This window comes from Erythrolamprus reginae, chromosome 7, assembly GCF_031021105.1.
Source record: "Erythrolamprus reginae isolate rEryReg1 chromosome 7, rEryReg1.hap1, whole genome shotgun sequence".
NCBI lineage: Eukaryota > Metazoa > Chordata > Lepidosauria > Squamata > Dipsadidae > Erythrolamprus > Erythrolamprus reginae.
Genome location: NC_091956.1, coordinates 13,750,193 through 13,763,221, shown reverse-complemented (window position 1 = coordinate 13,763,221; position 13,029 = coordinate 13,750,193). Strand labels below are relative to the sequence as shown.

General features: G+C 40.7%; 1 protein-coding gene across 1 annotated transcript in view; it reads left to right on the top strand.

Moving 5' to 3' along the window:
• GRXCR1 (glutaredoxin and cysteine rich domain containing 1) overlaps nucleotides 1-12,782 on the top strand; it is a 28,456-nt gene extending 15,674 nt beyond the window's left edge. The window contains exons 3-4 of the mRNA XM_070756732.1: nucleotides 10,739-10,804; nucleotides 12,603-12,782. Coding sequence (XP_070612833.1) covers nucleotides 10,739-10,804; nucleotides 12,603-12,782 — 246 coding nt within the window. The remainder of the gene's footprint in view (nucleotides 1-10,738; nucleotides 10,805-12,602) is intronic.
• Nucleotides 12,783-13,029: the final 247 nt, after the last annotated feature.

The window sequence follows — 13,029 nt, the reverse complement described above, 5'->3', positions numbered from 1 at the left end:
TCCATGTGCAACAATTATACATTCTTCAAATATATGTTATATACGTTCTGCTTGGGAATGCTGCGAAACAAAATGTCTCCTACGTCTTACTTTCGGGGAATGCCTTATATTAGGCAATTCTATGAAACTTCTCCTATGTCTTACTTTCGGGGGTGACTTATTTTTGGGGAAATAGGGTACATTGCCTTAAAAACGACCTAAGCATGGCCCATTAAATCTTCTGCTACAATGTCCTTCCTGTCAACGGCTACTTTAGCTTCAACCACAACAACACCCGAGCACACAGCAGATACAAACTCAAAGTAAACCGTTCCAAACTCGACTGCATGAAATACGACTTTAGTAACTGAGTAGTTGATGCATGGAACTCACTACCAGACTCTGTAGTATCATCACCTAACCCCCAAAACCTTACCCTTAGACTATCCAACATTGACCTCACCTGATTCCTAAGAGGTCAGTAAGGGGCGTGCATAAGTGCACCAGAGTGCCTTCCATCCCCTGTCCTAATACTTCTATTAGGATAATATTTCTACTAGCTACCTGTATATGTTTATGAACTCTATCATCTCTTCCACAGTATTCCTATGTCTTTTTCCCCCTATTCTTCCATTGATATATTTTTACCATGATTATATCCTATGATACCAACAGTAGGTATTAGACAAAATGAATGAATGAATGAATAAATAAATAAATAAATAAATAAATAAATAAATAAATAAATAAATACATATGAAGGGTCAGTAAATATTTTCACAACCCTCATTTTGACTCGTACAGTCTACAGGTCCTCATTGGAAGGCAGGTTGGCAGCCATTGTTTTTTCTGCAGTTCTGATTCTCCTCTGAAGTCTGTGTCGTTCTTGTTGGGTTGCAGAACCGAACCAGACAGTTAGAGAGGTGCAGATGACAGGCTCCATAAACTATCTCCCGTGGACCTTAAAGGGGGGACATGATCGAAACATTTAAATATATTAAAGGGTTAAATAAGGTCCAGGAGGGAAGTGTTTTTAATAGGAAAGTGAACACAAGAACAAGGGGACACAATCTGAAGTTAGTTGGGGGAAATATCAAAAGCAACATGAGAAAATATTATTTTACTGAAAGAGTAGTAGATCCTTGGAACAAACTTCCAGCAGACGTGGTAGATAAATCCACAGTAACTGAATTTAAACATGCCTGGGATAAACATATATCCATCCTAAGATAAAATACAGAAAATAGTATAAGGGCAGACTAGATGGACCATGAGGTCTTTTTCTGCCGTCAGACTTCTATGTTTCTATGTTTCTATGACCTCACCCCATTCCTCAGGTGCACACATAAGAGCATCAGCGCGCATACCATCCCTGCCCTACTGTCCCCATTTATTCATATTCATTTCCTTTGTTTATGTCCATGTTGATATTTATACCTGCTGTCTTGAATACATTTGACAAACTAATAAATACCATATCATCTTCTGTTGCCGCATCTGAATATGAATTGCGCCCTCTGCTGGGATAAGAAGAGAATGCAGAATAATATACACACGGTGCTGTTAAAATGTTTATTGATACATAAATTGGGAAAAAAAAGAATACAATGCTTTTATTTCTAGTAAATTTGCTGGAAGGTTACATAAAAAGGGACTTGGGCTGAAATTACTGAAAGGGTGGAGGAAGGAGGAGAAAATTATATGATATACAAGGTAATTTCATACACGACTGGTTTAGGGAAGGAAACATATTATCTCCTTTCCTCCCTTCTTTCCTTCCTTCTTTCCTCCCCTCCTCCCCTTCTCTCCTCTCATTCCCCTTTTTCCTCCCTCGCTCCTTTCCAACTGTCTCCCTCCCTCTCTCCTCTCCTTCCTTTCTTCCTCTTCCCCTTCCCCTTTTCCTCTCTCCTTCCCTCCTTCCTTCCTTCCTTCCTTCCTTCCTTCCTTCCCCCTTTGTCCCTCCCCCTTCCTTTCTTTCCTTTCTTCCTTCCCTCCTCCCCTTCTCTCCTCTCAGTCCCCCTTTTTCTCCCTCTCTCCCTTCCAACTGTCTTCCTCCCTCCTCTTTTCCTTTCCTTTCCCTTCCCTTCCCTCCTCTCCTTCCTTCCTCTTCCCCTTCCCTTTTTCCCTCTCTCCTTCCCTTCTTCCCTCCCTTCTTCCTTCCCTCCCCTTTTTCTCCCTCCCAACAATCTCCCTCCCTCCCCTCCATTTCTTTCCTTCCTTTCTTCCTTCTCTCCTCTCATTCCTTTCTTCCTCCCTCCCTTTTCCCATTCCCTTTCCCTTTTTTCCTCTCCTTCCCTTCTTCCTTCCTTCCTTCCATCCCTTCTTCCTCTCTTTCACCCTCCCACTCAACTCCCTTCCCTTCCCTTCCCTCCCTCCCTTCCTTCCCTTCCTTCCTTCCTTTCCTCCTCCCCTTCCCCCTTTTCTCCCTCTCTCCCTACCAACCATCTCCCTCCCTCTCTCCTCTTCCCCTCCCTCTCTCTCTCCTTGGGCCTTCTTAACTGATAATTAATCTCTAGAGCATTAAGTGGCAACTAAAATTCTAATATCACAAAGAAAGGGAGAAGGGAGCCAAAAGAGACTTTGGGAAAAAACCCCCGCAGCACTGTGTTACTGTCCTTTATTTTTCAGAAGATCAGGAGGGGCCTACAAAAAGGACAATTAAGGAGGATATACAGGCACAATAGTTATTTGACAGCAATCTTTCCACTTAGCAGCGGGAATAATCATCAAAGATAAGGTTTATGGCACATGCATCTTATAGGAAAATACATTAAATTCTTCTGCCCCCCCTCCCCATGGAGAAATAATGGCATCAAACAATAAACTCAGCTACAAAGTCCTTTGAATACTGAATCAAGTTAAAAGAAAAATACAGACTAATTTTCGAAAGCAATTATCAGGCAGAAAACCTGGACCTTATTATTATTATTCTTTTTTACAGTGAAAGCAAGCATTGAAGGGAGCCCAGCGGAGATAATGAACTTGAAAGAGAGGCAATGATCCCTCTTTTGCCGGGATTATTAGAAATAATATCCAATAAGATGAAAAGTTTGGCTGAGTTGTAGATATAGTTTGTTTGTAACTGCCATTTGTTCCTTATGAATAGTGGTGGGGGTGGAGATTTGGTTTGAATGTAGCAAATAGATTGGGTGGCTGTGTTTTAATGATTTGATTGGTTGGTGGAATCACATTTAGTTGAAGGATTGACATGGTGATGATTGTGATATGATATGATACAACTAAATGTGATTCCACCAACCAACCAAATCATTAAAACACAGCCCCCATGGGATCACCCCTGTCACCCGTCATCGCAAACTTATACATGGAATATTTTGAAACCAACGCCTTGGACAAATCTGAACACAAACCCAAATTCTGGCTTAGATATGTAGATGATACCTTCGTAATTTGGCCACATGGGAAAGAAAAACTGGACAGCTTCCTCACTCATCTCAACAGCCTACACCCCAAAATACAATTAGAAACCAACAACAAATTTCCCTTCCTGGATGTCCTAATCTACAAAAAACCCAATGGCTCCCTAGGACATACCGTCTACCAGAAGAAGACACACACCAACTGCTACTTGAATGCAAAATCCGACCACCACCTTGCACAGATCAACTCCATAGCCAAGACCCTCATTTCCAGAACCAAACGCCTAGCCGACAAAGCCCACCTGGAACCTGAATTACACAGTCTCACAAATGTATTAATTTCCAATGGATTCCAAAGAGAGGCAATCACCAACTTAATCCAAAAAAGAGACACCCCCCAAGAACCAAGACACAGAACAGGACAATGGCATCGCCCTCCTCCTTTACATCAAAGGCACCACAGATAAAATCGCCAAAATTCTCCGCAAACACAACATCAAGACAGCCTTTGGTACAGATAAAAAAAATAGCCAACATCCTAAGAAACCCCAAAGACAATATCCAGCTAGAAAGTTTATCAAATACCGTGTAAAATCTGCCCAGCCACATATATTGGACAAACTAACAGGAGAGTAAATGCACGTGTTGCAGAACATAAGAATGCATTAAGAAAAAAAAAACCCTCCTCCCTTTTCCAACACTTCAAAACTACAGGACATGAAATTGATTTTGACAGTACTAAATTAATTTCCAAAACAGAACACTACAGCAAGAGAATAATCATGGAAGCCATCGAGATAGAAAAACATCCCCAAAATATGAACAAGCGGGATGATACCTCCCGCCTACCAGACATCTGGAAACCAGCCCTAATTAACAAACGTATCCCAGCCATAGAAACTGAAACCAGACTCAGTACACTCATTGCAAAACAACCATATTTAAAAATTCAGCAAAAACATGTGCCAGCCTGAAGATGATGAGTGAGACCTCATCGAAACATTGCCAGAAATATTATCTCAATCTTACATGGGAAGAAACCCGAATATGCCAAGACCTTCATATATATAAAACATTACACAGGGCAAAACCTGAACTCAGAACAATCTACATATATATATATATATATATATATATATATATATATATATATATATATATATATATATGAATATATATATTCAATATACAGTGATCCCCCGATTATCGCGAGGGTTCCGTTCCAAGACCCCTCGCGATAATCGTAAACTCGCGATGTAGCGGCATGGAAGTAAAAACACCATCTGCGCATGCGCGTCCTGTTTTCCATGGCCGCACATGCACAGATGGTGGAGTTTGCATGTGGGCGGCGGGGAAGACCCCTTCGGCCGCCCAACAGCTGATCTGCTCTGCAGCGCGGCAGCAGCGAGGAGCCGAAGATGGGGTTTCCCCATTGCCCAGGCAACGGGGAAACCCCAAGATCGCTTGCCGCTTGCCCGTTCGCCCGCCCGCCCGGCTGCTCGCTTGCAGTGCCACAGCAGCGAGGAGCCGAAGATGGGGTTTCCCCATCGCTGGAGAGCAAGAGGGGGAGAGATAGAGAAAGAGAGAGAAGGAAAGAAAGAGATGAGAGAGGGAGGAAGAGAGTGTGAGAGAGGAAGAAGCAAGATAGAGAAAGAGAGAGAGAAAGAAAGATGAGAAAGGAAGGGAGTGACGTCATCGGGTGGAAAAATCGCGATATAGCGATTCGCAATGATCGGGATCGCAAAACTCGGGGGATCACTGTATATATGAATATATATATATATGAATATATATATATATATATATTTAAAAATTCAGCAAAAACATGTGCCAGCCTGAAGATGATGAGTGAGACCTCGTCGAAACGTCGCCAGAAATATCTCAATCCTACACGGGAAGAAACCCGAATATGCCAAGACCTTCATATATATGTATTTGTTTTCGTAGATTAGAATGGTTGAGAACCACTAACCTAGAGAAACACCACAAGATAATGACTGAGAACCAGATGGGGCTTCACTTATTAAACATGCAACGACCTTGGTATTCTTCCGATGTCTGCTGAGGCTTTAGGAGCGGCAGCTACGTCTTGGCTGGAGGGATGCTGTGAGCGATTTAAAAAAAGATAGAGAAAGAAAAATAACTTGGCCATCAGAAGGCCTGGAGGAATGTGGTCCATTGGGCTGTGATGGCTCAGACATAACTTCACAACCGGGGTGGTGGTGGTGTTGGCACTCCCACTGCTACTGGTGCGTTGCCTGCACAGCTTTGCATCTTTTTTAAAAAAATAATTTTTGTTGAGATTTAAAATTTTAAAGAAAATATAGACATACAAAAAGGCAAAACACAAAAGAAAAAAAACATAAGAAAAAACAGACAGATACATACACATAACAATAAATACAGTTTAAAAAAATACTGTATCAAACACATTCCTTATACTATTCTTTTGTTTCCTTGTTTTGGCAAATACACTCGGTAAAAAAAAAGTTTTTGATTATTAATTTCTCTGAATATATACATCTATTATCATTCCTACCGCCTTATCTTAATCATTAATACAAGAATTCATGTAATTGAAATAGTCAAATTCAGTATATAATTTTTTTTAAAAGAATGGATATTTTAATACTTTTAAATTTCTGGATGTTTGTAATTTATTCATTATTATATAATACTTTTAGTTTTCCTTCCTTTTTTTTTAACCCTCCATAAAATGAGGTCCAAAATTCATAATAGAGTCCTCTTTATTTCTCAATTTTATTTTATTTTTTAAAAATATATTTTTATTGGTGTTTTTTATTTTTTCATACAACAATGATCTTATTTACAGGTGAATCGACATCTTATATATACATTTTTGTCAGTATTATCTTTAATTACTTTTGTATGGATGGATATTTTATCCTGACGTTTGTTGTAGATTCCTCTCTTTGGTCCATAAATACCATTTTGTCCAGATAGCATAGTAGTCTGAGTCTTTTTGATTATTCAATTCCATAGTCAGTCTGTCCATCTCCGCGCATCCATATATTTTCTTTATTATTTCTTTATCCTCCGGTGTCTGTGGATTCTTCCATTTCTGCCGATCAGTTTCCGGTCACAATTCAAAGTGTTGGTTATGACCTATAAAGCCCTACATCTCAGCGACTGATCAGGTCCCACAGAGTTGGTCTCCTTAGAGTCCCATCGACCAAACAATGTCCCATTGACCAAATAATGTCGTCTGGTGGGACCCAAGGTAAGTGCCTTCTCTGTGGTGGCCCCGGCCCTCTGGAATCAACTCCCCCTCCTTGCCTTTCAAAAGCTCCTGAAAACCCCCCTATGTCACCAGGCTTGGGGAAACTGATATACTGCTAGGTCAGTAAGGGGCATGCATAAGTGCACCAGTGTGCCTGCCATTCCCTGTCCTAATGTTTCTCTCTTGCTAGCATCATGTATATAAATATTGTAAGAATAGAATAGAAAGAATAGAATAGAATCGAATAGAATATTTTGTGTTTTGCCTTTTTGTATGTCTATATTCTAGAATAGAATAGAATAGAATAGAATAGAATTCTTTATTGGCCAAGTGTGATTGGACACACAAGGAATTTGTCTTGGGGCAGATGCTCTCAGTGTACATAAAGGAAAATATAGATTTGTCAAGAAACATGTGGTACAACACTTAACGATTGTCAGAGGGGTCAAATAAGTGATGAAGAAACAATCAATATTAATAAAAATCTTAGGATACAAGCAACAAGTTACAGTCATAAAGTCCTAAGTGGGAGGAGATGGGTGACAGGAATGATGAGAAAAAACTAGCAGAAAGTGTAGACTTAGTAAAATGTTTGACAGTATTGAGAGAATTATTTGTTTAGCAGAGTGATGGCGTTCGGGGAAAAAAACTGTTCTTGTGTCTAGTTGTCTTGGTGTGCAGTGCTCTGTAGCGACCTTTTGAGGATAGGAGTTGAAGCAGTTTGTATCTTTGTATACTACCAATACGTATTTAAATAATATAAATAAATAAAAAATTGCCGAAATCTCTCTCTCTCACACACATACAAAGGTTCTCACCTTTGGCCCAATCTTAACTTTTATCCTTTTGCGTCACGACTCTCCAGAAATAAACCATGATTCCAATGCAGCTTTTGTTAGAAGGGAGGCCATCTGGTCCTGATCCAGTCGGCGTTAATTTTAAGACACCGTGGCAATGCTTCAGCCATCAAAATTGACAATATGCTGCTGACATTAGCTGAGGTCACGTCAGGGTTGCGTCAAGGGTTGAGCGAACACTTTCACACAGCGGCCCACTGACCCACTGCCAAAACGGGACGGGATCTTGGACCCATATCAGCAGAAAGTTTTCTCTTTCGAAATGTTTTATTTTATTTATTTATTTTGTCCAATACACATTGAGGGTTTTAGAGGGTATATATCTATATACACATAGTAAAATACACGATGAAGGTTATAGAGGAGATACTCATAGTAAAATATATCTAAGAAAGAATAGAAAAGAAGATATAGTAATAGAACATATCAATGAAAGAATAGAAGAAGAGATATAGGAATAGAAGAAAGGAATAGGAGATATAGGAGAGCAATAGGACAGGGGATGGAAGGCACTCTAGTGCACTTGTACTCGCCCCTTACTGACCTCTTAGGAATCTGGATAGGTCAACCGTAGATAATCTAAAGGTAAAGTGCTGGAGGTTTGGGGATGACACTATGGAGTCCGGTAATGAGTTCCACGCTTCGACAACTCGGTTACTGAAGTCATATTTTTTACAGTCAAGTTTGGAGCAGTTAATATTAAATGCCAAATGTTCTTCTTGGATTAGCACAGTGACGGCGAACCTATGGCACGGGTGCCACAGGTGGCACGCAGAGCCATATCTGATGGCACATGAGCTGTTGCCATAGCTCAGCTCCAACATGCATGTGTGTGCCGGCCAGCTGATTTTTGGCTTGCACAGAGGCTCTGGGAGGGTGTTTTTGGCTTTCAGAGAGCCTCCGGGGGGATTGGGGAGGGTGTTTTACCCTCCACTGGCTCCGGGAAAGCCTTTGGAGCCTGGGGAAGGTGAAACATGAGCCTACTAGGCCCACCAGAAGTTGGGAAACAGGCCGTTTCCGGCCTCCAGAGGGCCTCCAGGGGGCAGAGGAAGCTGCTTTCGCCCTTCCCAGGCATTGAATTATGGTGTGGGCATTTGCACGTGTGCAATAGTGCATGTACACACTCTTTCGGCACCTGAGAAAAAAAGGTTTGCCATCACTGCATTAGCAAAATTGGGATTGGCTTGTATCTGGGATGGTGAACTTTTTTTGGGCAGGGGGTCAAAAATCAACTATCCCACGTACTTATAAAACTGATTACCGGACTCTGTAGTATCAGCCCCTAACCCCCAACATTTTACCCTTAGACTGTCCACGGTTGACCTCTCCAGATTCCTAAGAGGTCAGTAAGGGGCGTGCATAAGCGCACTAGAGTGCCTTCCATCCCCTGTCCTATAGTCTCTCCTATATTCCATATAGCTTCTCTTCTATCCCTATATCTTTCCTCTATTCTCTCATGGATTATTTTATCCTATACTCTCTCTTTTATTATTTCTCTAATTCTATTTCCTCGAAGGTGTCCTCTATTACCTTCACTGTGTATTATTGTGTTTTGGACAAGATAAATAAATAAAAAATAAAAATAAAATAAATAAATAAATAAAAACATTACGAACCACTGATAAAAGGATGAACGAATTCAAAACGACAAAAATTTAAACTCTTAAGTCAAGCTTTTCATTCATACTGGTAGTAAAGATCTTAAAAGTTGTAGAGTAATAGGGTACATACATAAGTTGACACTATCTACAACACTCCGCAGTCTGCATTGGTTGCCAATCAATTTCCGGTCACAATTCAAAGTGTTGGTTTTGACCTATAAAGCCCTTCATGGCAAATAACTTCCCCAGGCCTATATTGTTTATGTATGGTGTGTTGTGTGCATGTTTTTAAATTATGGGTTTTTAGTTTTAATTATTAGATTTGTATTACATATTGTTTTGCTACTATTGTTGTGAGCCACCCCGAGTCTACAGAGAGGGGCGGCATACAAATTTAATTAATAATAATAATAATAATAATAATAATAATAATAATAATAATAATAATAATAACATCTGACAAATTTATAGATATGGATTTACCTCTTCTTTCCTTTCTTCTTTCTTTTCTTTTTTTATTTCTTCCCTTTTTAACCCTCTTTTTCTTTTCTCTTCCTTTTTCTTTCCTTTTCCCTCTTTCTCTTTAGCTTTCTCTCCTTATATAAATATATATATATATATCTACTGCTCAAAAAAATAAAGGGAACACTTAAAGAACACAATATAACTCCAAGTAAATCAAACTTCTGTGAAATCAAACTGTCCACTTAGGAAGCAACACCGATTGACAATCAATTTCACATGTTGTCAGCACATTCAACTTTGTGCAGAACAAAATATTCAATGAGAATATTTCATTCATTCAGATCTAGGATGTGTTCTTTGAGTGTTTCCTTTATTTTTTCGAGCAGTAGTTTGATTTCACAGAAGCTTGATTTACAGTTATATTCTGTTGTTTAAGTGTTCCCTTTATTCTTTTGAGCAGTATATAAGTGTGTATTTTGACTTATAACTGTATACTCAAAACCCATATACATTTGTATCAATATTTGCACAGTCCTTTTATTTTATGTATCCCCTCCCCTATTTATCTTCATTAAAGATTATTTTTTCTTTAAAAAAAAAACAATGGAACATAGATAACATTCTGGGATGCAAGCCAGCTAGAGGCATAAATCTTCACTAATGAATTGTCTCCGGTATTTTTCACTTTACTCACTGTAAAAGCAGGACCCAAATTCCATGGACTCAGAAACAGTCTCTTGAAGCTCCGTCTTCATGATCAACATTGCTTGCCACACCTCTTCTCCCCTCAGCCTGTTATACACACACACACACACACACACACACACACACACTGACAAGATGTGGCTAAATGTCCCAGATATCTAATCAATGCCTAGACCCCCTTTCAGAGAGATATTCATGCCTGGCTCTCATTCTTCTAACCCTCACATCTAAGAGAGAGTCCTCAAGTCCCCATCATCCTCTGATTCAGACAATATCTTAACTGGGGGTTCTACAATCTCTGGTGGTTCCCCAGTCTCCAATTTCTCCTTCACTGTCACCGTCAGATTCAGATGGCAAGAACATTGGCCTGCGATGCCTCCGTCTCCTGGTCCTCAAAATCCGTGACCAGCTGAGCTGGACATGGACCATTCACAACAGAACCCACCATTGGTCAGAACACGTAGCCTCACCGACACTAACTAAAAGTTTTTGCCTTTTTTTCCCTTCTAGGGCGCTGAGAAAATTTTGTCAATGAATGAATCGGGAGAACTGCAGGACCTCTTAACCAAAATTGAGGTAATTAAGGTGCTTAGCAAAAATCCCCACATGAAATAAAAACCTCACATTTCCTTGTAACAAAGAGTGTGTCATTATATCGATCCAAATATATACAAAAGGCCCGCTTGGTTTCTTCGGACAAATCTTTACTGAAGTATTTAAAGATTTTTTTTTTACCATTGTCATTCTAATTGCTAAGACTATTTGCCTTAAAATGATAGACTATTGAATTCTCCTGTGGATATAGGCTCACGTAGACCCATTATCCTGGGGATCTGTTAGAGAATTCAGGGAGTTAACCATTAGTTAACCAGATTTAACCGTGGTTTTAACTAGGAAGCTGTGAGCATCCCAGATCAAGCTAAATCCGAAAATGCCAGAGAATTTTTGGAAGCCCAGCGAGCCATCGACGGGCACATAGAGGCAAACAACATTTGCAAGCTATTCGAAAGAGACAGCCAAAAAGTCAGTAAGGAAAGAGAAAGACCTGTGCATCTCTCCAAGACCCAGATAAGCAGAGATTAACATCAAGATCAACAGTAGAACAACAAACTAACCTATAAACAAACAGCTCAATCAAGAACATTCCAAGCAAACCCCTAGATTATAAAATTAGAAGAAACTCCATTCCCTTTGACGAATGATGAAGTTACCTGGTTTGGTAATGAAACGTCTGCAAGAAAACCACCAAACTCAGAGAGTACAAAGGACCCAACAATTCTCCTCGTCCTCCTCTTCCTCCTCCTCCCCCCTCCTACTCTCTACAAATCGCACTCCCTACTAGCATGGATGATGTTACTGAGTAATGAAACTCAGAGCACAAAGAGTCCACAGTCGTCGTTGTCCTCCTCCTCCTCCTCTTCCTCCTCCTCCTCCTCTTCTTCTTGTTCTTCTTGTTCTTGTTCTTCTTGTTCTTGTTCTTCTTGTTGTTGTTTTTCTTCTTCTTGTTGTTGTTTTTCTTCTTCTTCTTCTTCTTCTTCTTCTTCTTCTTCTTCTTCTTCTTCTTCTTTCCCATCTTCTTCCTTCCTTCCTCTTCTTCCTTCCTTCCTCTTCTTCCTTCCTTTCTTCCTTCTTCTTCTTCCTTCCTTCCTTCTTCTTCTTCTCCTCCTCTTCTTCTCCCTCTCCTCCTCCTTCTTCCTTCTCCGTCTCCTCTTTTTCTTCCTCTTCTTCCTCTTCTTCCTCCTCCTCTTATTCTTCTTCCTTCTCATCCTTTTCTTTTTCCTCCTCCTCCTCCACCAGCTCCTCCTCCTCTTCTTCTTCTTCCTCCTGCTCCTCCTCCTCCTCTTCTTCTTCTTCATCCTCTTCCTCTCCTCCTCCTCCTCTTGTTCTTCCCTCTCCTCTTATTCTTCTTCCTTCTCATCCTTTTCTTTTTCCTCCTCCTCCTCCTCCACCACCTCCTCCTCCTCTTCTTCTTCTTCCTCCTGCTCCTCCTCCTCTTCTTCTTCTTCTTCTTCATCCTCTTCCTCTCCTCCTCCTCCTCCTCTTGTTCTTCCCTCTCCTCTTCTTCTTCTTCCTTCTCATCCTTTTCTTTTTCCTCCTCCTCCTTCACCTCCTCCTCTTCTTCTTCATCCTCTCCTCCTCCTCCTCCTCCTCCTCCTCCTCCACTACCACCACAAATCTCATTCCCTTCTACCCTTAATGATGTCAGCTATCGTTATTGAAATATCTGCAGGCAAACAACCAAGCTCAGAGACTGCGAAGGACTGCACCACTTTTGGGGTTTGTGGGTGTGTGCAAAGTTGCTAGGGGTGAGGATCCTGAGTCTAACACCACTAATAGATGCTGTTGTTCTTTCCCCCCCTCTCCCTTTCCGTAGAGAGTTCAACACCCCCACGAGTGCCTCTCCTGTGGGGGCTTCGGTTTCCTTCCGTGCTTGATGTGCCATGGGAGCAAGATGTCCATGTTCCGGAACCGTTTTACAGACTCCTTCAAAGCCCTCCGGTGCACCGCATGCAACGAGAACGGCTTGCAGCATTGCCAGAATTGCGCGAGCTGAGGAGGGCCGTGCGCAACTCGCTCCACGCACAACCCAAACCCACACGCACAACCTCATTTTGTTATGTCGACAGAGCCGTTTGGGATGCTCTACTTTGTTTTTTTGTTTTTTAATTAAAAGTCACCACGTTTATCCAGTTGAATCATTTGTGAAATAAATATGTATTTAATGTATTTAATATGTATTTAAGGGTATGGCTAGCTGATGAGAGCAAAACAGCTCGAAAGGGATCTATATTAGTCTCCCT